Source organism: Erithacus rubecula (assembly GCF_903797595.1).
Source record: "Erithacus rubecula genome assembly, chromosome: 3".
NCBI lineage: Eukaryota > Metazoa > Chordata > Aves > Passeriformes > Muscicapidae > Erithacus > Erithacus rubecula.
The window spans coordinates 19,245,294-19,270,061 of NC_136689.1; the positions used below are offsets into that span (position 1 = coordinate 19,245,294).

Genomic DNA, 24,768 nt, shown 5'->3' on the forward strand with positions numbered 1-24,768 from the left:
AATGACTGAATCTTAATTTCTGAGGGTTTTTTTCCCAGAAAAAGTGTGTTAAAACCTGTTATGGCAGCCAGTGAAGTCAACAACAGCACAAGAGCTGTTGGGGACAGAAGTCACCACTCCAAAAACTGTACCAGAGATGTGCACTGGCTACAAAATGGAATATGTTTATTGGTTGGTCTTAGATTTCTTGTGATGAAGAATATGTGCTGTAGAAGCATGAGGAGAAAAGGAAAAAGAATTGTTTCTCATATTCTACATTTTAAAGGAAAAATAAATCTCTAATTCCCATGATTGCAGCCAGTCATATGAATTCCAGAAATTGTTCCCCTTCTCCTACAATATTTATTCACATGTCACTTCTTTGAACTGTGAGTCAAAACTGCAAGACTAATTACTGATCTGAAGGATTTATAAGTTTTTCTTAGTCATCCAGTGTTTGTCTTAGTATTACTCACATGATTCTGAAAAATTGGCTGCTCATGTACAAACCAACTCAGCCAGGCTAATTCTATACAGATAATGTGATCTATTTAGAACTTTGGGGGGATCTTGCATTTGAGGAGAATGACATGTTCATTCATTATCACAAAGACGAAGCTTTGATGTGTCTCAGAAAATAGTAAACATGCTTCACTCCTCTGTTTGATCTGTTTTTTATTAAGAGTTTTCCAACTGTGTTTTAAAGATTAGCAGTGATTCATGAGGCTCTTGCAAATCACAACTACATTAGTAAAATGGAGTTCACCTGTGCACCGAGATACTGGATATAAACTGAAGACATTTGTTGAAAGAAAGAGAAAACAGGGTAAAATTTATGACTCAATTTAACGTGCAAGGATTTATCTGTCTGGATAATATCCACATACAAGTATTAAAGAGTGTAACTTCTTATAGGTAAGCACAACTCCCAGATATCCAAGTGTTTATGCTACTCTTCAAATCTGTGGGAAAATGCCCAAGAATAGTGCAAGATTTTATCTGTTCACTAATTATGCACTTAACTCTCATTGCAAGAAATTCTGAATTTTTCCCTAAGGAGAGTCTGCCTTTACATGTGATTAATGTTTGAAAAGAAGGGAAAAGGAAAATCTTCAAGAATTTTATCAACAATATACAACAATTCAGGAAGTGTATTGTTATATCAATCTGGTACACATCTAAGAAAAGTTATTGTAAAATATCTGTTCTTGATATCTCTGTGAAAGCTCATCATAAACTTCAAAATCTAGATATTCTTGACAATCATGTCAAGTCATAAACAACAAATTAATAAAGACTGAAAAATAATACTGATTTTTTACATTAATTTTGTTCATTTTTTTGAGGAACAGAGAAAGAAGAATATAAATTTAGGGAAGTATGTCATATTGGTAACCTACCAACTGTATGGTTGAAGTAGATTTGCCTCTGCCTGAATGTTCATTTAATTCAGACTCCACTGGAAGATCATGGGAATGTCCCCAGTGCCCATTAACTAAAGAAAGGCCCTGCTGAATGAAGATGCTTTGCAATTAGTTCTGAAACCCAATGAACAAAGGTGCAGCATTTCTCAGTCTTTTCTGAAATGTTAGAATTTTTAAGATTTTTTTTTTCCAAACAAAATCTATTGAAAAAGATGATTGGCTAGCAGCAACATTTTGTAATGCATATTATGTTAAAACCCCTGAAAAATAAATCATATAAATCAGTGACAATCACAATGGTTTGATAAAACTTAATTTATTTTAAAAATAAAATTCAAATTTGAAGATGATACAGATATAAAAGTTAAATCTGAGGGCTCATCCAGCTCTCAGTAGAAAAAGTTTAAAAATTTGTGGGATGATGATAAAACCCTTCTCTCAAACAAGAAACTAAAAGGACTCCGTTTCACAAAGCAAATAGAATATCAGCCTAATCAAAATACTCCCATTCTGTTAATCTCACATTATATTATTATAGTGACTCGAAGATAGAGGGCATTGCTATGTATCTAAAGCAATCTTCACACACACTATAGAATAGAACAAGCAAAGGTTTAGCCTTCTTAAGTCACCTTAGGATTGTCTCTCATCCTCAGAAACTGAATGAGCCATCACATTTTGTGCTACATTCTATCCTTGTGCATAATCATATCTTCAGGCTCCAGCCACACAGAAACAGAGTAATAGAATTACTGTAAGCATGGCAGTGAGCAAGGAGATCTTAATAATACAAGATTGGGTCCTACTGTCTGCAACACATAATAGATTTTCACATCACTGTGATAGGGATCAAAAACAATTGGAAATTTTAAGATATTATTCTTGAAAATATCTTATGCTTGCATCTATTTTTCTATTGCACCTTTCTCCTCTTCAAACCTAGAGTAAACAACTGTCACTGCTATTTCATATGGATACACACTTTTCACCTGCTCCAGTGTGAGTCATGAATGCAGGGTTGTGGAATAAGTTTGATTAACTGTTCCCTTTCTGGAATTATAAATATGGAACACACTCATGAAGCAAGCAAACAAAAATAGAAACTGAACACATTGGGAAAACAATTCTCAATGCTTCACTGCAAAATCTCAAAATACAAGAGTTTTTTTTAAAGGATGAATTGTACAAAGCTTTACCTGTTCACGAGGTGTTACCAAAAGAAAGAAACACTTTTCTATGAGAAAAAATCCATGAATTCCTCCAATTATGCCCAAAAGCTTCCAAATATATTCTTTTCCCTCATAGAAATGCTCTATGTCTTGTGCTTCATGTTTATGCAAACCAAGAGTCTAAAACAAAAGAGAATAAAGTTAAAAAAAATAAAATAGCAATGTTTTAATTCTTGCTAGGGCAAGCTGTAACATGTTAATTCATTTTATTCCCAGAATTTTATTTTCCCAGTTCTTTCAAAGATATTCTGAAATAATCACCTGAATAATGGAGGAATCATTAGGAGCACAGCAGCACTTCATCACTCAGTGGAGAAAGTAACATTATTTTTAGGGACATTTTTATTAAATAACCCTTTATATATATGTGATATAGATTTTGTTTGCAATATATTGATGCTAAAATTCTATAAAATTACTTGCATTATCTTAATATGCAAACGTCATACTGAAAATAGATAAGGAGCTACTGGAGAGGGTCAGCAGAGGCCACAAAGATGTTTAGGGGACTGGAGCATCTCTCTTATGAGGAGAGTCTGCTGGAACTGTGCCTGTTCAGTCTAGAGAAGAGAAGCCTGAGAGGGGATCTCATTAATGCATACAAATATCTCAAAGTCTGGTGCCAAGACAGTGGTGCCAGACTCTTTTCAGTGGTGCCCAGCAACAGGATGAAGAGCAATGGCCATAAACTAAAACACAAGTTCCAACTCAACATGAAGTGGAATTTCTTTACACTGAAGGTGGCAGAGCACTGGCATGGGTCGTGTGGGGAAGTTGTGGATTTCCCCTCTCTGAAGACATTCAAAAACACCTCGGTGTATTCCTTTATAACCAGCTCTAGATTATCCTGCCTTGGCAGTGGGTTGGACTGGATGGTCTCCAAACATCCCTTCCAACTCTAACTATTCTGTAATTCTGTCACTCTGTGATTCTGTGAAAATAATGCATAAATTAAGTAATTAATAATTAATGCAAAAATGCATTTCTGTTGCTGGGTATGCTTCCTTCTTTTCCCCAGTGTCACAGCACAGCAGCCCTCCTTTGCTCTGAAAGGGAGGAGTCTAAATGGTACTGGATACATCACTTTAAACTGGTGAAGGAGAATACTTTCACATTTAAAAGGTGTTGGTGAAGGAAATGTATTTATTTGACACCCAGTGAGAGTTGCCTTCCTTAAACCACTCTCCAGTTTTGCTTCCAGAGAGAAAATTTTAACCAGAATCTTAAGTGAAGCTGAGAAGCTCTCTTTTTGTGACCACTACGAATGTACTCTTAACATCTGTGTCATATCAGAGGAGATTGTTAAAAATAAATGAATACACAATGGAAAATTTGGTTCTGTTTTACAGGTTATCCTGTTCTTAAAATTTAGATTATGAATTTAGGAAAAGATCATGCCACCCATTTTATTACAGTTCTAGGCATCAGGATTAATTAGGCTGATAGCGTCTGGTTCTCTGGAACAATCTGCAGAGGGGACTGTGAATGTCTCATACAACCTTAGAAAAATTTCTGTTAAAAAGTGTTACAGAATCTGTCTCATAAAAGAAATTAACACACATCTAGAATGTGCCTTGCACAGGACTTGTGGGGTTTCTGAAAATTTTTTTGAAAGATATAAACCTCTTTTTCTTTGAATTCATCAGTCGTGGATATCTACTTATTATTATTTTTAATCTCTCTCTGAGCTACAGAGTGCAAATGTAATTGGAGTGCTGGAGGGATTTAATGGAAAGCTTTATTTATAAACTGATGAGCATTATCCAGGTTTAAATGAAACTTTTCTCTGTGCGTGTACATGTTTGCACACACACGTGTCAACATTTTAAAAGCACAATTACCTGAGGAATAAGATGTAGCAATGCATCTCCAGAAAGGGTTCCAACAGCCAAGCCAACAAACAGCTGCAAAATGAGTGTATAGATTTCTTGACAGGAGTTAAATAAAATGAGAGTTGTACCAAACATAGATCCAATAGTAATAAGTAAAACAGCAACAGTGCTGTAACCATATTCTGTAGGGGAAAACAAATGAAACAAAACAAGGGCACCTTTAATCATCCAATATTGTATTTGTGTTTGAGTATTTGCTTTGTTTTTGTAATTGCTTTTGAGTGTTTGTTTTCATACCTTTATATACAAGCACACAGGAGAAGTGATTCATTGTGACACTGTCTGATTTCAGCTGGGATTGAGTTAATTTTCCTCATACCTGGTACAGTGCAGTGTTTTGGATGCAGGATGAGAATTATGTTGATAACACACTGATGTTTTGGTTGCTGCTAAGCTGTGCTTACCCTGAGCCAAGGACTGTTCAGTGTCTCATGCTCTGAAAGTGAGGAGCTGTACAATAATCTGGGGAGGAGGGGGAACACATCTGGGATACATGACCAAACTGGCCAAAGGGATATTCCACACCACAGAACACCATGCCCAGAGTAGAAACTGTGATGAATTGGCCAGGAGAGGCTGATTTCTGCCCAGGGGTGAGTTGGTCAGTCAGCAGGTGGTGAGCAATTGTATTGTGCATCACTTGTTTATCTTGGGGTTTATTCTTGGGGTTTATCTTTTTGTTGTTGTTGTTGCTTTGTTGGGTTTTTTTGTTGGTTTTTTGTTGGTTTTTTTTTGTTTGTTTATTTATTTGTTTGTTTTGGTTTGGCTTTTTTTGTAATCTTCCTTTCCATTACTAATTAAGGAGGAGGAAGAGGAGGAGGATGAATTGTATATTTTACTTTGTCTCAATTATTAAACTGATCATAGCTCAACTGATGGGTTTTACCTTTGTCCAGCTCTCCTCCCCAACCCCTGTGAGGGAAGGCAGTGGGGGAGTATTTGAGTGGCTGCTTCATATTTAGCTTCTGTTTGGGGTTAAGCCACAACAGCCATGTAGATTTTTCTAGTCAGGTGTGAACAGATGACAGAATTAAAAGCCCAGAAAGCATTCCTTTTTTCAGGATTTGCATGTAATAATCCTGTAGTTCCTAATTTCAGACCTTACAAGCTAAACAGACCGTGGCTATGTAAATTAGAGACACTCAGAGCAGCACAGTGAATACTGCTCTGCATTTGCTTTCTCTGTTAACAGATTTATGCTTGAGATTCTGTTTTCACATGCCACACCCGTGTTTCTTTACAGTCAACATCACATTTTCAACCAAATCATTTTCTGTAAACAAACCAAGGCCTGAAGCCTCATATGAATGTAGCAATCTAATCTAGGTTTTAAGCACAAACATTTCAGTCCAAATCATATTTACAAATCTGCTGTGGAAATACATCCCTTCCATTAATACACCAGGACCACCAGCCTATTTTTCCCAGGTTACTGGGATGTACTTGAATGTTAGTCTTATAATTTCTCAGAGTTACATGCTGCTCACATTCCCAACCTTTTGCACAACATGAATCTTGATTAGTTTCTATGGAAGTCTTATAATGGGAGGTAAAACACAGATAATAAACACATATAAAGGAATTAATGCCAAAATGTTTAAAACAGTCACTTAACAGTTCAAACTTTCATAGCACTGCAAGTGCTCATCACTTCATAAAATCAGACAGCTAATTTCACAGACTGCACATCCAAATACAGAAGTATAGTAGATATCTATGAAATGTCAGGCCTTGGTGACTTAGCCAAAACAGCATACCCTGTCAGTAAAATAGAGCTCAGAATAAAACTGATGAGCCTATGCTCAGGTCACTAGGTCACACATAGGTCAGACATGGAGTCCTTCGTCTGTATCAAGACAGCAGAAGTGTCTCTGTGGTCATGGAAACCTTCCTTTGTCAAAAAGCACAGGGAAAGGGCTGCAGAAAGGGCTCTTATTAATTCCATTCTGCTCTTGAATAGCTCAATTTTTCTCATCTCTCACCTTTATGAGATCACTAAAATGTCATTGATTGGGCTGATGGCTTTAGACTTGGAAGAATCCCTCTTAACACTGAATTTTTTATGAACCTTGCATGTGACCTGGGTAAGTTCCTTTCTCTTCTTTCTTTGTCCCTTGATTCCTGATCTAAAAAATGATCATATCTGTGTAGCACAGAAAAGATCAAAGCAGTAAAGACTGCAAGGTGTTCAGATAATGAGCAGTGAGGTAAGAAAGAAGGACTGTTGCCTATTGAAGACTCATAATGATTTTTTCTACTCTGTGTGTCTCTTTCTACTGTAACAATTCTTGGCATATCCATGAGTGCTCTCCCATGCTTTTTACTTCTGTGATATCCACATGTGTCCTTTCATGCTTTTTAATTCATGTGTTGCTCCATAAGGATCATTGGGCAGCAGGATGTGGGGAAAGCTTATTAGCTCCAAAAAGACCTAGCAATCTAAAGCTGGCCACATAGATGTTAGGATAAAGGTATTGAAGACATTAATTTGTAGCCTAAAATTTGCTCCTCTAGATGCAGGCAATTATGGATAGATACCTTCTCCTTTTTGGTCATTCCTGATTCCCAAATTCCCCATCAAAATTAATGTCTCTGTTACTACACTAGCACACCTCAATTTGTAACCATTTCCTACATATCATTGGCTTAAAGTAAGAAAAATCCAGAAAATAGATTAGAAAGCCCTTAGGTCATCTCAGATTCATATTTTTCCTTTACAAGGTGGACTAAGGATTGATTACAGGAGAAGGAGAATCCACAGAAATGATGGGGCAGAAAACACTGGAAGCAGAGGCACTGCAAGTGGAAACAACATAAATATGCCCTAAATCAGTTCTTACTCCAGCTCTATCACATAGGTCCTGCTGCCTCATTACTGTTTATTCTGGATGTTTTTCTTACCACAATAGTAACCTCAAAGCTTCTCTTCTATAAAATATCACAACACCCATAGCATTCATGTAAAACTTATCTATATCAAGCACTTGACACATCATGGTATAAAATGCCAGCTAATGTAACCTTGAAGGTATATGTAAGAGCAATGCAATGATTGCAAAATAAACCTGGTGCAAATTTCCTAAAATAAGTGAAATACTGCCCAGAAATCCATAGATGAGAACCTGGTATTGCCTACCTGCTGGCAATATCAAGTAACAAATGAAGAAAATAAAGCTTAAAACCTTACATGCTGAAATAGAATTTCAAATACTTAAAATTTAGACCATTGAATTCCCTCACTTCTCAATATAATAGTATTATCTGGAATGTATGCTATGCAATTATAGAATGCATAAACTACAGAAAGCATAAATTCCATATTTTGGTTTATCAATGAATGAAATGTGTCCAGATGTCCTTTCATCTCTTTATCTGAATTTAAATAATAATTTATTAATAAGAGCATAACTCACTTTCCACAGTTGTTGGAGGAAGCTTTGTCTGTTTGAAGTCGGGAGGCTGACATGAACAACTTAAAATTTGTTGAATGATAGCTGGACTGATTTCCTTGAAGTAGTCCTTAGAAATGGAGGAAGAACTGTTTTTCAAAAATATCTTCACAAGTTCATTGGCAGAGAAACAAACCTTTGTAGAAAAGTATATACAGTTACTAAACATATTGCATACACCTGCATTAAATTTGGAGGTTAAATACAGAATCTTAGAAGAACATAGGACAGTACAACCCTAGAAGAAACTTTCCTTTTCTGCTGTGTGAACTTGATACTACTATGTATTTCAGAAAGACCAGAATCTTTGGGATAAAGCAGAGCAATTTCTATTGAAACTACTTAATGTTATAAAGATCTTACCAGTCAGTATGTCTCAATATTTTATGGCTATATGTGTTAAGAAAAATGTTTTAATGCTAATACAAACTAAATTCTTAGCTATTCTTGTGAAACTACATTATTTGCAGTAATAGTGCTATTAGTATAAGGTACTGCCTAAATCAGAGCATTACTGAGATTTGTCCTTTTACTGCATCTTCAGTAAGATATAAGTTAGCTTTTTTAATTAATTAAATGAGGGCATGTCAGCAAACTTGATGTTACATAGTCTAAAACTGGTCTAAAGATTGCTTAATAATTGTATTATTAGAGATACTTCAGAATTCCAACTACATTTTGTTCCTGTTTGGAGCATCTCTGTCAAAAAAAGCAATGTTTCATGGGACCATTTATATTTCAAAAATTTTCATGAAGAATTGAGTTTTCCAGTCCAGGTTGAAACTTCTAGTAAAAACATGAGCAGTTGACATAAGAAAACTTTTAGTGGGAAATTCTGTAAAAGTTTTTGAAGAGAACTCCAGTTCAAATATGTTATCTTACTTAAAGGAATAATCTTCATTTCTTAGTCTCATCTGATGAGCTGTGATTCAATATTTAAAAACAAATAATTTTCTTTCATTTAAATTGGTCTGCATCTGAGACTCAAGGGATTCCTAAATATTCTTTCTCTCATTACAGAAGCTGAAGCTTCTTTTGAAGTTGTTAAGTATAATTACTTTTAAATAACCTGGTTAAACCAAACACATTCCTGACTTTGCTCATCCATTAGTGAAGTAAAATATGCCTTGTGGTTCACTAAGAAACTGAAATAATTGAGCACTGATACATTTTTTTTGAAAATCACATTCAAGTCTTCAGCATAACAGGTGATCTCACCTGGACCTATTGTGTTCTCTCTTCAAGCCAAAGGAGAGCATGAAGACAATTCAGCAGCTACCCTATTGGATGAGACCTCCATTTTGCCTGTTCTATGTGGTTTTGACTCTAGAACTAGGGAACTCTGACATGTAGTATCAAGTTGGAAGATTAGGATTTTGGCTGGTTATGAGCAGCATTGCTGACCAGTGGGAGCAGAGATGAAAATATCCAACACCTGCACCAACAACCTGAGTGATGGCACAGAGTGCACCAGATGGCATCCACAGGTGAAATTCAACTGGGAACACTAGACAATGTGCTAAAGGGTGTGGCTTCTATTTAGAGGGACCTTGACAAGACAGAGAAATGGGCCAGACCTTCATGAAGATCAGCCAAGACAAACTTATTGTGCTTTACACAAAATAACCCCATGCATCGATAAAGGCAAGGGAAAACAAGAGGAAGGCAGGTTTGCAGCAAAAGCCCTTGGAGAGGGTCCTGACAGGAAACTTGAACATGAGCCACCAGTGTGCCCTTGTGGCAATGACCAACAACTGCACATTTGGCTGCATTAGCCAGAGCAGAGCCAGCAGGCACTGGAGAAAAAAAATATTGCCCACCACCCAGGACATGTGAGTCCACATCTGGACTATGTCCAGCTCAATAACCAGCAGTGCAAGACACTGGGAAATTGAGGAAAGTCCAGTTGAGGGCCACCAAGATGGCCAGGAACTGCAGCACCTGATGTGCCAGGAGAGGCTGAGAGACCTGCATTTGTTCAGTTTGGGAAGAGAAGAGTTGGTGGGTATCTTAAGTCTTCAATTATCTAAGGTGGTTTAGAGGGAAGAAATAACCAGAATCTTCTCAGAGGCATATAGCAAAAGAATAAGAGGTGAAAGGTATCAGTTGCAGCAACAAAAAACTCCAGTTTGATAAAGAAGTCCGTGGAGATGAAGGCAATAAAGCACTAGTATAGGTTTCCCAAAAACAACTGTATAAACCCAGGTTTTGGATACATCCAGAATTCAGCTGGACATGGCTCTCTGAAACCTGATCTGACTTTGAAGTTGGCTCTTTTTTGAAAAATACTATAGACAAAATGAGGTGCAGGATTATTACTAACCTAAATTTTAATGCGACTCTATTACAAGGAATTTTCAATTAAAAGCAAAATCTCATCTGTGAAAATAAACCGTCCATCCATACATAAAAAATAGCTGTTAAGGTGTATTTAGTAAAATGTTCTTGTAAGACATGGGGCACGAGAACCTGCATCTTTTCTTTTAAGAAACCTTTTAAGATTTTTAATATAAGGAGCCAGAGAACTGTCTCCATTAGAAAAGCAACTATGTGTGTACTCTTGGAGGATGATATCAAAGAAACAAGTACACTGATTTTGCATATTTTCATGTGAAAAATTGATGGATGGATGGATGGATGGATGGATGGATGGATGGATGGATGGATGGATGGATGGATGGATGAATGGATGGATGGATGGATGTTTGGATGATTTGGGTTTCCAAAATCCATGCTTGTTTGATGAGGAAGAATAAATGAATACATAGACATTGTGACATAGTTTAATGAAATTTAAGATTATTTATCTTCTTAGATCGTCTGCCACTTACTTTTTTAATATGCATTTTAATTGTAGAGACAATGATGTTTAAAAGAAAGCAGTGACCCTTTTTCTTTGGTAATGTTAAGAATAATTATTCCTATATAAAATTTAAATTACAGATCTCAATGCAGTTGGCAAATACAAGCCATGGACAAGTCAATGTTTTGGATGTAGCAGAATCTGCTACTAATAAGCACAATGGGTATCACAGGTGTAGAAAACAGGAGACAAAACTAGCAACACAGCAATGAAACATGAAATGTTCTAATGAAATATGTCAAGGAAAATAGGCATAGCTAAAAAGAACAGGAATGGAAAAAAAAAACCCTTAGAAACTAGGAATTAATACAGAAGAGAAATTATTTTCTGTCCAGATGTTTCTTTGTGATTTTTTATTATGTATACAGAATATTTAGCCCTCAGTCGACTCCTAAGACTCAGATAATGCTCCTGCACATTTATCTTTTGAGTTGCAGTTGGTCTCAGAAGTTCAAGAAATCAAAAACTGAGCATAAAAAGTACTTCAATTGCTGGAGAACAGTTTTACTTCTTTTACGATAGAATCATGACTGATTTCTGTTCTTCATAATTTAAAATTCATATGAAACGCCTTTTAAATGACCTTAATTTAAGATTATTTTGTGACCCCATTAAAAGCCTCATCATGCTGATCAGCATGATCCTTTTTTGTGGTCAGCTGCAAAGAAATAAACGTATTGATAGATTATGCATTTCAAATGCAATACAATTACACAGATAAATATCTATCAGAGTCACATTTTGCCAGATGAAATTTGTCTCAGCTGTCCTTCATAAAATGACCACAAAGAAAAAACCCATTGCACATCACTCAGTTCTCCTAAATGGAGGAGAAACCTTACCACTCAGTTAACATAAATTTAAAAGGATTGAAAAAAATAGAAAAAATTGAAAAAAAAAGATACTTTAAAGTATATAATTGGTATATATTTTGATGTATGCATTTGAAATACATACTTCAAAGTGTCTTTTTTTGCTCTAAGGAATGATACTCAGTCTGAAGGATGAAGTCAGTTACCATCTTGACCGTTGCCATAAACAAAATTTATTTATTTTCAAATTCTTAGGATAAGGATAAAATCATCTGCAATAAGCCAGTGTCCTTCAAAGTCCTCAGAGAGGACACTGGGAAGTAGCTAAGGATCTGTTTTACAGACTTTATACTTCCTAAAGAAGGCATCTAGATTCCACAGATGGCTGTGAAAAGAGTTTTGAAATGCCCAATCTTCAATTTACAGAAGCCTTTTAAAAGCAACTTACACAGAAAAATTTAATTTACTTTGTTTTCCTTAGTGAAAAACAATCCTTCTTTCTACTAGGCCACTTAAAGGGTCCTAGAAAATCTGTAACATAAAACCACAAGAAATCTCTAACAACTATATGAAAGCATCAAAGTCGTTTTACTCCAGCCCTCTGTATCTTGAAGAAACACCAGATTCCATGTAACACTAACCGTGGTTAGCCCCTCCCAGTGACTTTAATTGGACATTCAACATCCACAAAGTTTTTTCCCCAATTAATATTTTAAAAGATATAGCTATATAAATATATATTTTCCTCCATATCTGCATGCCTTTTTGAAGCAAATACGTTTTACCATATTTGCATGGTTTGGTAGATATATTGCATGGTTTGCAAACCAATTTAAACTTCTGTCTGTGAAATTCTGCCACCAACACTACAAGAACATAAAAATAAACTAACCTGGTCCCAATCTGTGTTCCTTTCACCATCTTCAAAATAGCCTTTCAGATAGTCTCCCTTTGTACGATTTCCTTTGACTGGAGTATTTCTTCTTCCAGTATCTCTGATTGCCATACTGTAACGTCTTCTTTTGTGACTGTGAAATTGTCCATTTACAGTGCAGGTCTTTTTGGCTGTAAGCACATTTAGTAGTTGTTCTAGTTCTAGTAATTCATTAGAGAACAGATATGTTACCATAGGAAAATGCACACTTAAAAGACAAAAATACTTAAAAGACAGTAATTTTTTTCTTTTTTTGTCATAACATCGATTCAAATTCCTCATTTTAGTACTATTTTCTCAGTTTGGCACTGGAGAAAATTTCTGCTTAACAACTCTGAAAGTTCCAGAGACCCAGATCCTCAGCCTTTCCTTCTTTACACATAGCACTCAGGTGTGTTGCCTATGAAAAAAACAGATGTGACTGTTCCTTCATTTTTGCCTTTCATTTAATCACCATCTCTGACAAGGTTATCCAGTAGTTACTAAATAACTTCACTGCTCCTGAAATTTTCCTACATAAATGGAACACCACACTGAGCTACCACAGCCAGGTATTTGGTCCAGAAAACAGGTCCTCTGTAGGGTGTCCTGAAATCAATCTTCAGGATGCTGTGCTGCCTTTGAACCTCAGAAGTGCAGCACAGGACAGTGAATTTTTATTTCCCTTGGTTAATTGGGAAGCATTCCTGCTCACAGTACTGACACAGGAAAGAGAGAGCCAGGATCCCTAACCCAAATCTGAGCTCACTCACAGATGTACCTCATGACATAGTTTGGGTGCAATGGGTGCTTCTGCTGATGCAATGCCCAGTTATTTGAGGGGGCAGGCCCTATCCTATCCTATCCTATCCTATCCTATCCTATCCTATCCTATCCTATCCTATCCTATCCTATCCTATCCTATCCTATCCTATCCTATCCTATCCTATCCTATCCTATCCTATCCTATCCTATCCTATCCTATCCTATCCTATCCTATTCTCCTCATCACCTTCCTTCACCCCTGCACTTTCAAATGAAGCCATAGCAATAATTCTGTAAACTTTAGTCTGTCCATTAAAAAGTGGTCCACAAATTAATTTTAAAGAAATTTAGATAAATGGGAATGTTTCCATATGATAATCCTTTACTTTTTTTTATTCATGTTAACCAGAAAAAGCAAATAGTATAATCTTAATGGAAAATCTCATAAAAAGGTTTCTGCTAAGATGCTTCACTACTTTGTTTTGGCTACTTAAACAGATCTGAATGGAGCTACAGGCATACTTGTTTTCTAAATGCAGTAAAATCCAATTTTCTTTTTCTACGCTTACAGATTCTTACTCTTTCCTGAATTTGCTATTAAGAATTTAAATAAATTTTAAAGAGATAGTATAATGAGTTTAGACTTAAAATAGACTTTGTAACAAACAGGTTAAGAATATTTTTTTTGTTTATCGGAATGGCATTCTAACTCCACCAACCATACAGTCCTGCTGTTATCTTCACTGGGGCCCAGATTTCACTATATATAGCTATTTAGTAGCACTGTGCTGAGACGGCTACATTCATTCTTGTGAGAATTATTTTACAAGATCTGACTGGACAAATTTAAAGGAAGGGCTTTGCTGCCAAAACATTTTATGTAAATGCAATCTAGGATCCCAGTTCAGGGCTAAGAGTTATTAATTTTTAATATTTATTTCTGTGAGTCAATGTACCGCCATGTAACCTATGAATGTTAAAAATGTTTTTGCCTATGTTCAATTCAACTTTTTAATCTGCTTTAACCCATACTTAATGTAACTTTTAAAAATGCTTTGAAAAGCTTGTAAACTGTTGCTGTTAGCAGTTGCATGCAAAAAAGAAAAACTAGATGTCCTATAAAAACCTTCTAAATCCATACCAGGCCCCTGCATTGATGGTGTAGCTCCTAAAACTGTTAAGCAGGCACAACCTTTTACAGAAATTAATGTTGCTGCTGCTGAGAGTTCGGCATTTGTCTTGTTTTGTTTCAGGTTTTTTGTTTTGTTATTTTTGGACTATTTAGAGCTCTCCTATACTTCTTTTTATTTATGGTTAAGTAGCATTTCTGATAAGTACAGCAATAAATTTTCCTGAAGAAAATAAACTTTGCATACTCCAGCTTACCTGTCACTTGTAGCTCAGTGGTACTATTTAGAGAACTGAAAATATATTTTATAAAGAAATCTGGGGAAGGCAAACTGGCTTTCCCCATACAGACTCCTTGGAGAGCCAGAGTAAGGATTAAAGCAGCCAGGCGTGGAAGAGTGTTTTCATCAGCACCATCTCTGTCCATTATATCAGCATTTTTCTCCAGAGTGCTCACATCAACACACTGAAATCAGGAGAACACAGCATGAAGACAGTCCTGCTCACCTCCATTTAAATAATCAGAGTGACAGGAGGAGAAACTGGGGAGAACAATTTCACAGACAGCCAGAGTAGAAAAAATGCTAAGATGTAAGCTGTAATTGCCAGCAGGACAGCTAATCAAAGGACATTTTCAGGAGAACAGGCATAGAATTAAAAATCTTGAACATTTACTCAGTGTCTAATGGGGAAAGAGTAGCCCTTCATCCAGGTTATTTTTGCTTAGTGTTATTTTCCTGCTGCTTCTATTGTAACAAGTTCTCCTCAATTACGTCTACATATACCTCCAGAAAATGGAAGAAAGGGGAGAAATTTTTGTTAAGGCAGGAGAAATTGGCTCAAATAATACAGACTTTAATCTTCATCCCAAACTTCAGAAAGAATCCTTTAAATGTTTTTAGTTCCTCACCTACTCAAAGGAATCGATAGTTTTTTTATGAAGTAGTTATACGGGAACAATATGGAAAGATATAATTTTGCTGATAAAGAGTGACTTTCCTGCTGGGTGACAAATAAAAACAGTAGTCAGTGGTATAGAGCCATGTGTCTGGAGGTCTGCAAACTCTCTCAGTTGCCCAGAAATTTATCCCCCTTTTCATACTTTCTTCCCCATTTTTCCCTTCCTTGTCTATTTTCACTGCAAATAGTTGGGTTTGAATGAAACAACAGCAACAACAACAAAAACAACAAAGGCAAAAAAGTACTTACTTTAATTTTTTCTAACTCATATTAATAAAATTAAATAGTCAGCTAGATGAGCCAATAGAGCAGTAATTTATTTCACACACACTCATCTCTCCTCATGCAGGCCATAAACACTTCAGAGAGGAGGCTGCTATTCCTGTTCCTGCTCATTCACTATACATCAAAATTTTCACAACCCCAAATTTAATCTCTTATTTCAACCAAGGTATTAGGTGCTCTGACTAAAGAAGAGGATATTTGGTTTCTGTGAAACCAAAACACATAAAGAGCCACTAAAAAATGTTTTTCTTCTATGACTACCCTGCATCATTGGCCCTTTTCCACACTCAAGTGTTGTGATTCCAAGTATTATGCTATTATGTTTTGTGTACCTTTCATAAAAGAAACTTCTTTTCCCTCAAGTCAGTGAGTGGTGAAGTCTCAGTTACTAGACAGGCTTGACAACTGATTATATTGCCAGCATAAACAAACAGAACCTTCAGTAAAGTATTTTTTGGGTTGTTATTGTATCTTGACATTCCAAATACCCTCCAATGTCTCTTTACAGTTGCTCAGATACCATTGGAGTCCTTGGAAATCGGCACGTTCACCAAGACTCAACCAAAGAACTGGTCAATGAATAATTTATGGTGGGAAGCAACCACACAAAGAAGACAAAGAGGGGAATTGGAGGCCCTCAACATTCTGGACACAGCCAGGTCTCCTACTCATCTTCTGTTTGTGCAGAAAACCCTACTACACTATGCTGTAAATGAAAACCTAATGAAAAGGCCAAATTTGAGCTTTGTATAAACCAAATTTAACTCAATACATTAAACAGATCTAAGAGGCTACAAACAGGAGGGCAACCTGTACTTTGGGAGTTATCTGATTTGGCAAAAACCTGTTTTATTGCTCATGAACTCTAGATTATTCTGTTATTTTATAAATCCTATTTGAGATAAGGAATTCTAAACAGCAGTGAGAAAACTCACCATGTTTCCTGACTTAGAAACTATTATCTTGGCTGAAAATAGTCATATCAAGGGGTTTTTTTTTCAACTTTAAATTTAAGCTTATCTTTAACAATCTTTCTACAAGGCATATCCATGCTGGTAGATAATTAGTCACAAATGTATGTGTTCCAACTGAAGGAACCCATCATGTCTTTGGACACATTCCCCATTCCATTCAGCTTTGGATAGATATGGAAGTGTAGAACACGACAAGGATTTCATCACAGCAAAATAATTCATTCTTTCTCCTATACCGGCCAGTAATGGGTCTGTTCTGCTCTATAACATTGAAATACTTTCACTTTGAACTCTAGAATATTATTCTATTATTTTATAGATTCTATTTGAGTTAAGGATCTCAAATAGATTCTTGTAGATACATCTATTTCAAATAGATGTCACAGATCACTGGTAGTGTATCTATGCTAACAAATATCAGAGATGAGAAGGTATTTTCTGTCCTTGGAGCCAAGTGCAAGGTCTTGCATCTACACAGCTGTGGTCTTTTCCATCTGCCCAGAGCAACTGCATCTAAACCTACCTATTAGGAATCATCCCTAAAGTGCAGCACCTCCCTACCCACTTCACAGCAGACCCTGTGGAAATGGCACATGCCAGAAACAACTCAAAGAAAAGCACTAAACAGCACATACAACACAATACCAGTGTTCAACCTGTGCTCAGACACTTTCATTTACCAGTCTTCTGGAGGACTGTGATTACTGGCATAGTCTCTGTACTAGCATAAAGGCATTAAACTGGTAATAATGATGAAGTTATTTTTACATAGGTTTTCTTTACCTGGTTTTCAGAAGTTTTAAAATGTTGCCTTACTGCAGCTAAAATATCTTCAGTTTCATTCCGTGAAAAATAATAACAATCTTCATCATGTCTTAAACTAAGCATACTCTGTAGATAAAATTTATAATCCTTATCATTCAAGCTGAATTCTGAAGAACACATATCTCTACGATGAAGAATGTAATAGAGAAGAATAAGAGAAATTCTCTCAAATACTTCTTCACTGAGATGGTCTTCTAAATGTCCTCCAGCTATTATTAGCAAAGCATCTGGTTCAAGGCACTGTGAAGAAATAAAAATAAATGGAAATTCAACTCAAGTGACACCCTGCCAGGCATCTGCAAGTACAGATAGGAAGGATAACAGGAGAATACAACTTCTATATTTAAGGGATCAAAACTAAAACTACACAGATGCATGCTGATGGAGTAACAGGAGGAGAATGCAGGTAATTCATTGCAATTCTATGGCTGCAAGATCACACGATAGGGTTTTTTCCCCAAAGCTCCTTTTGATTTTAAGAAAAGTTAAGTGTCATAGAGATGGCACTTTGAGCAACCTGTCCAATGGTAGGGAGAGTGGAACTACATGATCTTTCAGGTCTCTTCCAACTCAAACTATTCTATGACTTTATTCCGTAATTCTATGATTTAGTGATTTGAGACTCCCTACAATTAGGAATAATTCTGATCAATCATTGTAGAGAGCAAAAACCTTCCACTGGCTTCAGCAGATTATACTTCTGGTTACAAAATATATTAGATAAGGACTAGGGCTATTCATATTTTCATCTGTGCCTTCTATATGTGTTTGCATCATAAGATAAAAACAGTTGCTGAACTGTAGTTAATTGAGGCTATGCTAACAGAAGTTATACCATATTCAATGCACTGCTGAGAGACATAATTGAGCCTGTAATCACACAGCTATTTTTATGTTTCTCAATGAATTCTGTTAACTGCAACAATGAGATCCAGTGCAGAGAGCCAGCACAAGGTCTCAACCCCATTTAGTCCTTCAAATGCATTTCAAGAGGGACTGAAATTACATATTAATCCTGTGCAGGCTTTACATTTGAGTACAGATGTTTTAATGTGTGTGTGTGTGTGTGTGTGTGTGTATATATATACACACATCTATCTATGTATCTATCTATCATCTATCTATCTATCTATCTATCTATCTATCTATCTATCTATCTATCTATCTATCTATCATCTCTCAACTTTTTCTTGATATAAAAACACTTTTCAGAAACTTGTGCCACTCATACAAAAGTTAGTCTGTAAATTAGACCAGAAGACTCATAGAGGTCTATCTCAGGTTATGAGAAATAAGACACTGAAGTCCAAAATAAATAATCTTTTTTGAAGAGATCTTGTAATTAATGTTTTTGATTCTGTACATGTTTTTTCTAGCAGACTCCTTTCCAAGTATGTTATAGATATGTCAGCTAACCTCCACAATACTAAAGCAGCTGAACTGTACATTTCAGAGAAGAAAGTACAACACATGAGATACCATGGGAGATACCACACTACACTCTAACAAACTAATGAATCCAGACAGAATCCAGTTTGTCAGAATACATTTTTTGCTGCTACAAGCATGCCAGTTTGTTAGGTGGGGCTCACCTTGTGCATTAGTTCATTTTCCTACACTGAAGCTGGGTTAATGAAACAAATACTGTCATGTTCAGAAGACAATGTTCCTTGGAGGAACTGAGAGAGCTGCTACATTTTAATATGAAGAACTCTAACAAAAATTCTCAAAATAATGAATCTAAAAAAAAAAAAAAAAAAAAAAAAAAGAAAGAAAATTGTAGATATTAATTGCCAAATTAATTATTTATATACATAAATATGCTACATTACACCTGTACTGCCTACATTGTTTATCAAGGTCTTTAACTTTTCCCAATGCAGCCTCTGAGAATTACTCTTTATATTAGGAGAAGGCTATTCTGTTTTGTGTCCCAAAGACCTCAAGTCAGTCAACTAGCCTTAATGAACAGTCAGGAGTACTACAATAAACATATGGCATAAAGTGGAAGATTTTAAAAGATACGTGTAAGATTTTAAAATCCACTGAGGATAAACTGCAATCAGTGAGTCCATTGTTTGCTCTTGAAAGGAAGATGACTATAAAGAAAATTGCTAATTTAAAGGAAGTAGATGCTTTGTAAAAAATGCAGTTACTCCATAGTATATGGGAAGCCCATTTTGAGTGACCCTTGAAGAGATATTAAGAGAATATAAAGTATTTTGTCACTAGATTGGTTTTTTTCTTTGTTAGTTTGGGAGGTTTTTTGCTGCTACTAATATTTTTACAGGAATAACCATCTGTCCTTGAATTAGAAATGCTTGTTTTCCACAAAACAAGGCCCAGAACTTGGGTACTGAAGTGTGAGTTTCTTTTGTTTAAGTGGCCAGCAGTTAAAAAAAAATTCTTACCAATGCAAGAATTATATGACTTCTGTGTGCTTAGGAGATAAAAAAAGTCAGATGCCATTGAATAGCTGCCAGTCCCTGCCCTAAGTCTTAGGGCCACTACACAACAACAAACCAGAAGAGGGTCCAAAGTGTCAAACTTCACTGCTTTTAAACGCCCATTAGAGATATCATAAAAACAAAAGCAAAAAGTCTGAAAATAAAATCATGAGGTATAAACAGAATCCTGGATTAAGAAGGGAAATTGAATCTGAAATCAATTATTGATTCCCAAGAAGTATGAGGAAGAAAATGCCAAGCTAAAGTGGGGAATTCTGTTTCAGAAACAAAAGCCTAGTCCCCTGTTTAGTGAATTTGTGAATTTTAGGAGGACTATATAGTCATGTTTAAGACATCATTGGTTTTCAATCTGGGCCCATATCTGATGCATATTTGTTGCCCATGTGTGAATAACCTCCTTCATAAAAAACTATCCATTTAGGTAATATCAGGAACCTACAATATTTATGCATGAAATTTCACATTTGGACTCATATGAAAAATGGGAGCACTTTTAGGAAGGGTCAAATAAGTGAACAGCTGTCTACTGCACAGGATAAAAAGATTCCTACTTCATTGTCTTTGCAGATTGCTGAAAACAGCACCTTGTAAAAATATTCACCTTTCAGACCATCTTCATAAGTGTGGTATAAAGGGCTTTATGTAGGTCACTGAACAGTGCCAGAGCCAAAGCAATGAAAGCCAAGGCTGACCAAGCCCTTTGTCGTCCCTTTCAGCTAAGTTGCTGAGTAACACTGTCCCTGTCCTTTCTCCATTGAATCAGGACTGAGTTCTGAAAATATTCTTAAGTAGACAACCAATCCCTCTGTGCAACTGTACCCTGGATTACTTCCAGTTTCAGTTTGGATTTGTAGATTCATTGTTCTGCCTTTCCTTTTCCTTGACCTGAACTGCTTGCAAAACCCTCCCCTTAATCTTGAATATTTCAGTGAAGTGGCACATAAATCTGAGACAATCCTGTCTGGGTTTTATTTTTATGAAGAAAAATCCAGAATGACAACAAAAAAAGAGGCAGAACTGGTCCCCAGTATTTACCTATGTCTTTCCACACTGGAAATCGTGTACCCCAAATTCAAGCTCGTGCTTTTATTGTTAGACCAGTTTTCAGTAGAAAAATTTTTGCTGGAAAATAAGCCTTTGGGAACTTTAAAAGGTATGTCTGTCATGTTTGGAATATCTCTTCATAACCTCAAACAATAAATAATAATAATTCAAAATGAAACAAAACAGAGACATTTTTTTTGCTGCAACAATAAGTTTTTTGCACGTTTAGGTATCATGTTCAGGACAGTATCACTCTAACAAATGTTAGAACTCACTGATGATCCTGTAAAGATATCCCTCATTAATTGAAGCACTAACCAGATTACAATCCTCTTGCATGCCATAAATCCGCTGTGGGCACTCAGCTCTCTCCAGTAACACTTTGACCAGTTCTCGTGAGTGGTTCATGTGGAGCTCAGTGTTTTCAGCTGAGAGAATGCGTAAAACTTCCACCAGAGAGCCTCTGCTGGGAGGATTGCTGCCATCCTGCCCATGCTCTTCCCCAGGCTGTCCTTCAGCAATGAGCAGGCTGAATATGAAAGCAGAACATACCACCCCAAGAGCTGGATGTTTGGTCAGAAAACACATCTCCTCTTCCTGCAGTGCCTGATCTGCACTGAATGTTGGATTGTTGTTTTCACTTCACAGCTTAAACTGGAAACTTGAAGAATCTGAATGGTAAAGGGGAAAAAAACCCCAACCCTTTAATTAGTGCGAATGCGATATGTTCGAAAGGATTTATTAATTGGTCAGCTAAGCTGATTTGCAGTGACAAGCTGTTTTTGAACAACAGGGAGCCTGTAAAGGCTTTACAGCACAGAACAGCATGAAACTAAGACAATCATGGCCTCAAAACTTCTTTAGAATTGCCAACAAGTTGTTGTCTCAAAGTGCCCTTCCCTCTTCTTAAAAATAAAGTCTACGGCTTTCATTTAAGTGTTATGTTATTGCATTCACTGGTAATTATTTTCAGTAAGAATTGGAAAATACCATGGTTTTCACTTTCATTCCATCACAAAAACAGGATTTTAGTAACAAAAATAGCTGTAAATAAATATAGCTAGTCTGATACTAATATGAATGTGCAGTAATTACATTACATAGCAATAATACAAAGCAGGTTATATTGTCAAAACACTTTACCAACATTACTAAACCTCAGCTATACAGCATGAAAAAAGAAGACTCTATTTAAAATTAGTGATCATTACTCAGATGGAAGAATTACAAAGCTGAGGTTATAATTTCACTCAAAGAACTCAGTGAATGAACAAGACAAACAAGCTTAACTTGTTAAATCTAGGTGCAAAAGACATTTTGTGCTATAAATCTCTCGTCACGATCCTTCTTAATAAACATCTCCTTCTGCTTTAACAGTAATATATCTCAATATCAAAGCACAAGAAACAGAAAAGAGCTTCACTTATGTTTTCCACAGAAGTTTTGATTTTATTGATGGGCAGATGCTGGCAGTGACATACATATTCAGATAGTAATGCACATGTGTTAAACAGCCACATATACATTCATCTGCTTTGAACTGCAGTATGATATACATATCTTATTTTAGAGGAAACTCTGCTAACAAAGTATTTAAAACTGAAAAAGGACTGCTGAATTCAAATGGGTATTTAGTCAGATAAAAGTATGATTTTAGATATTAGGGAATCTTTTGGTGTTTAGATATATTCTACTGTTAGCAATTAGGAACATGTATCATTGTTACAAGGATATTATGAGCATTTGTTTCTAAACGCTATTTTCTTACCTTTTGAAGGGAAAAAGAATGCTTGTGTATCTAGCTTTGTGGCCTTCTGAATCCTCAGAAGTATTTAGCTGCTGGAAGTCCAATGTTTTTAAAATTCCTTGATGGTGCTCTGGAAGCTGGAGAGGATTAGTTTATTGCTGCCTTGAAAAGTTTTCAGTTGCTATGGAGAGAGCTGCCCTTAAGGTAACAATGGAGGTGGATAGGAATTAGTACACGTTCTTCTTGTACTTGCAAATTCTAAGCACTGCATTATTGAATTTATTTCACATATTCTAGTAGTTATCATTTTATATAAACAGTCTATTTTAAAAGTACAAGATGTATAAAATCTACTAAAGAATGTATTTCATTATAATGGGTAATAAATGCAAGCACTCATGACTGCTCTGTGTTACTAAATTATTTGATCAATTCTACAATAAACCTGGATTTTGTTTTTTTCATGAAAATATTACTACTTTTTGAAAATATGAGAACACCATAGAAATATAAATATTTTCAAGCTCATCCATAGAAAAATGATATTTTTTTCCTTGCAAAACACTGCTTGTAGAAAACAGCCTCTTTCATCCCCACTTATCCTGTGTCACATTTGTACCAGCTGAAAAAGCTGGGATAGCTCAGCCTGTGGTGAAAAAAAATGTCATCCACCCACTCAGATTTTCCAGAGGGACGCTGTTACGAAGTTGACATTTACATCACCATGCCATTACAGTATTACTGCACTGGAAGTTAGTGAAAACTGTCACAACTGACAGATTTCTACAGAGACTGGTACCCCAGACATATCATTCTCCCACCTTCCAAACCTTCCCTGCTGTTAGGAAGGACTATCATCTCAGCTGCCTCAACAAACCCTGGGAAGCAGTAAGTGTGTAGTAATAAAAACATCATAATTCTCTTTAAAGCTAGATTAACACAAAATCCTGGGTTCTAAAATGTCTGTAATGTCTCCTACAAGGTGGTGGGCTCAAAGGGAACAGCCTTGTTTTAGCAAGAACAAGAACTAACAACTGATGCTGAATATAAAAGAATTCAACTGACAATGCCAGCTTGAGGGAAATGCAAAATGTAAGCAAATGTTCTCAAAAATGCAAAGTACAATTACTTGTACAGATTCTTGAGTGATGAAGGCTGAGTATTTTAAAAATCAGTCCTACTTTTAAATATTCTTTTATTTTATTCATAAATTGCAAAATATATTTATCAAACTAACATTTCTAATATACCACTTTATGAAAACAAGAATTCCAGAAATTTTTCATAGAAATATTTTTATAAGAATGAATGAAAAGCAGAAACACATGATAATATGTATTTCCTCAGGCTTTTATATAATTTCTTCTGTCAAACAAAGCTAACCATGCCCAGATTTGTTCCACTAATAAAATAATTCCTCAGATAATAGGGGAATAGCTTCCAGGATTTAATTCTGGGGATTGCTCAATCTCCAAACGAACATAGAATAGGTTTATCTGTATATAATTTGATGTTTTGTTTATAATTACAAATTGAAACTAAGAATTAATTCCATCCAATTAAAGTGTACAAACAGAGAGTGAGTTGTTCCAGTGTACTGAGAAAAGCTAACATTTAAAAACACATTTGATGATTCATAACTATTGAAAGCTTCTGAGAAATTATTATTGCATAATAATACTGGCTACAAATTACTTTAATGTTTCTATTACAGAATGATGGTAAAAAAAGAAAATATTCAGTACATTAAAAACCAACAAAATAATTGGTGCAGGTGACAATGGCTGATCTCAAAGGGGAATTCACTTCTCTTTTTACGACTAAGTGTTGCAAACCTCTTCTGGCTTGGAAATTAGTTTCTCGGTGGCAAAATCACTGACAATGACTCAAGGCTCACCCTCTGCTTTTACCCTTGATACTGTTTTCAGTCATGCCACTGTCATTAAAGAAGTATTCTGTTTACACAGCACTTGGATTACCTCTTCTGAAGTAATTGCTGGCATCAGTTGCA

General features: G+C 35.8%; 1 protein-coding gene across 5 annotated transcripts in view; it reads right to left on the reverse strand.

Annotated features, from left to right (window-relative positions):
* The window catches only part of SLC39A12 (solute carrier family 39 member 12), a 34,838-nt gene extending 11,947 nt beyond the window's left edge, over positions 1-22,891 (reverse strand). Inside the window, exons 1-9 of one of the 5 annotated variants that reach the window (XM_079302864.1) lie at positions 22,779-22,856; positions 21,329-21,681; positions 17,457-17,738; positions 14,713-14,920; positions 12,541-12,743; positions 7,938-8,109; positions 4,474-4,646; positions 2,600-2,752; positions 1,380-1,487 (exon numbers count right to left, since the gene is read on the reverse strand). In XM_079302864.1, the coding sequence (XP_079158990.1) occupies positions 1,380-1,487; positions 2,600-2,752; positions 4,474-4,646; positions 7,938-8,109; positions 12,541-12,743; positions 14,713-14,920; positions 17,457-17,738; positions 21,329-21,598 (1,569 nt within the window). In that variant the 5' untranslated portion in view covers positions 21,599-21,681; positions 22,779-22,856. Of the gene's footprint in view, positions 1-1,379; positions 1,488-2,599; positions 2,753-4,473; positions 4,647-7,937; positions 8,110-12,540; positions 12,744-14,712; positions 14,921-17,456; positions 17,739-21,328; positions 21,682-22,778 lie in introns of all 5 variants that reach the window. The other 4 variants (XM_079302866.1, XM_079302868.1, XM_079302867.1 and 1 more) reach the window with 4 other exon arrangements.
* Positions 22,892-24,768: the final 1,877 nt, after the last annotated feature.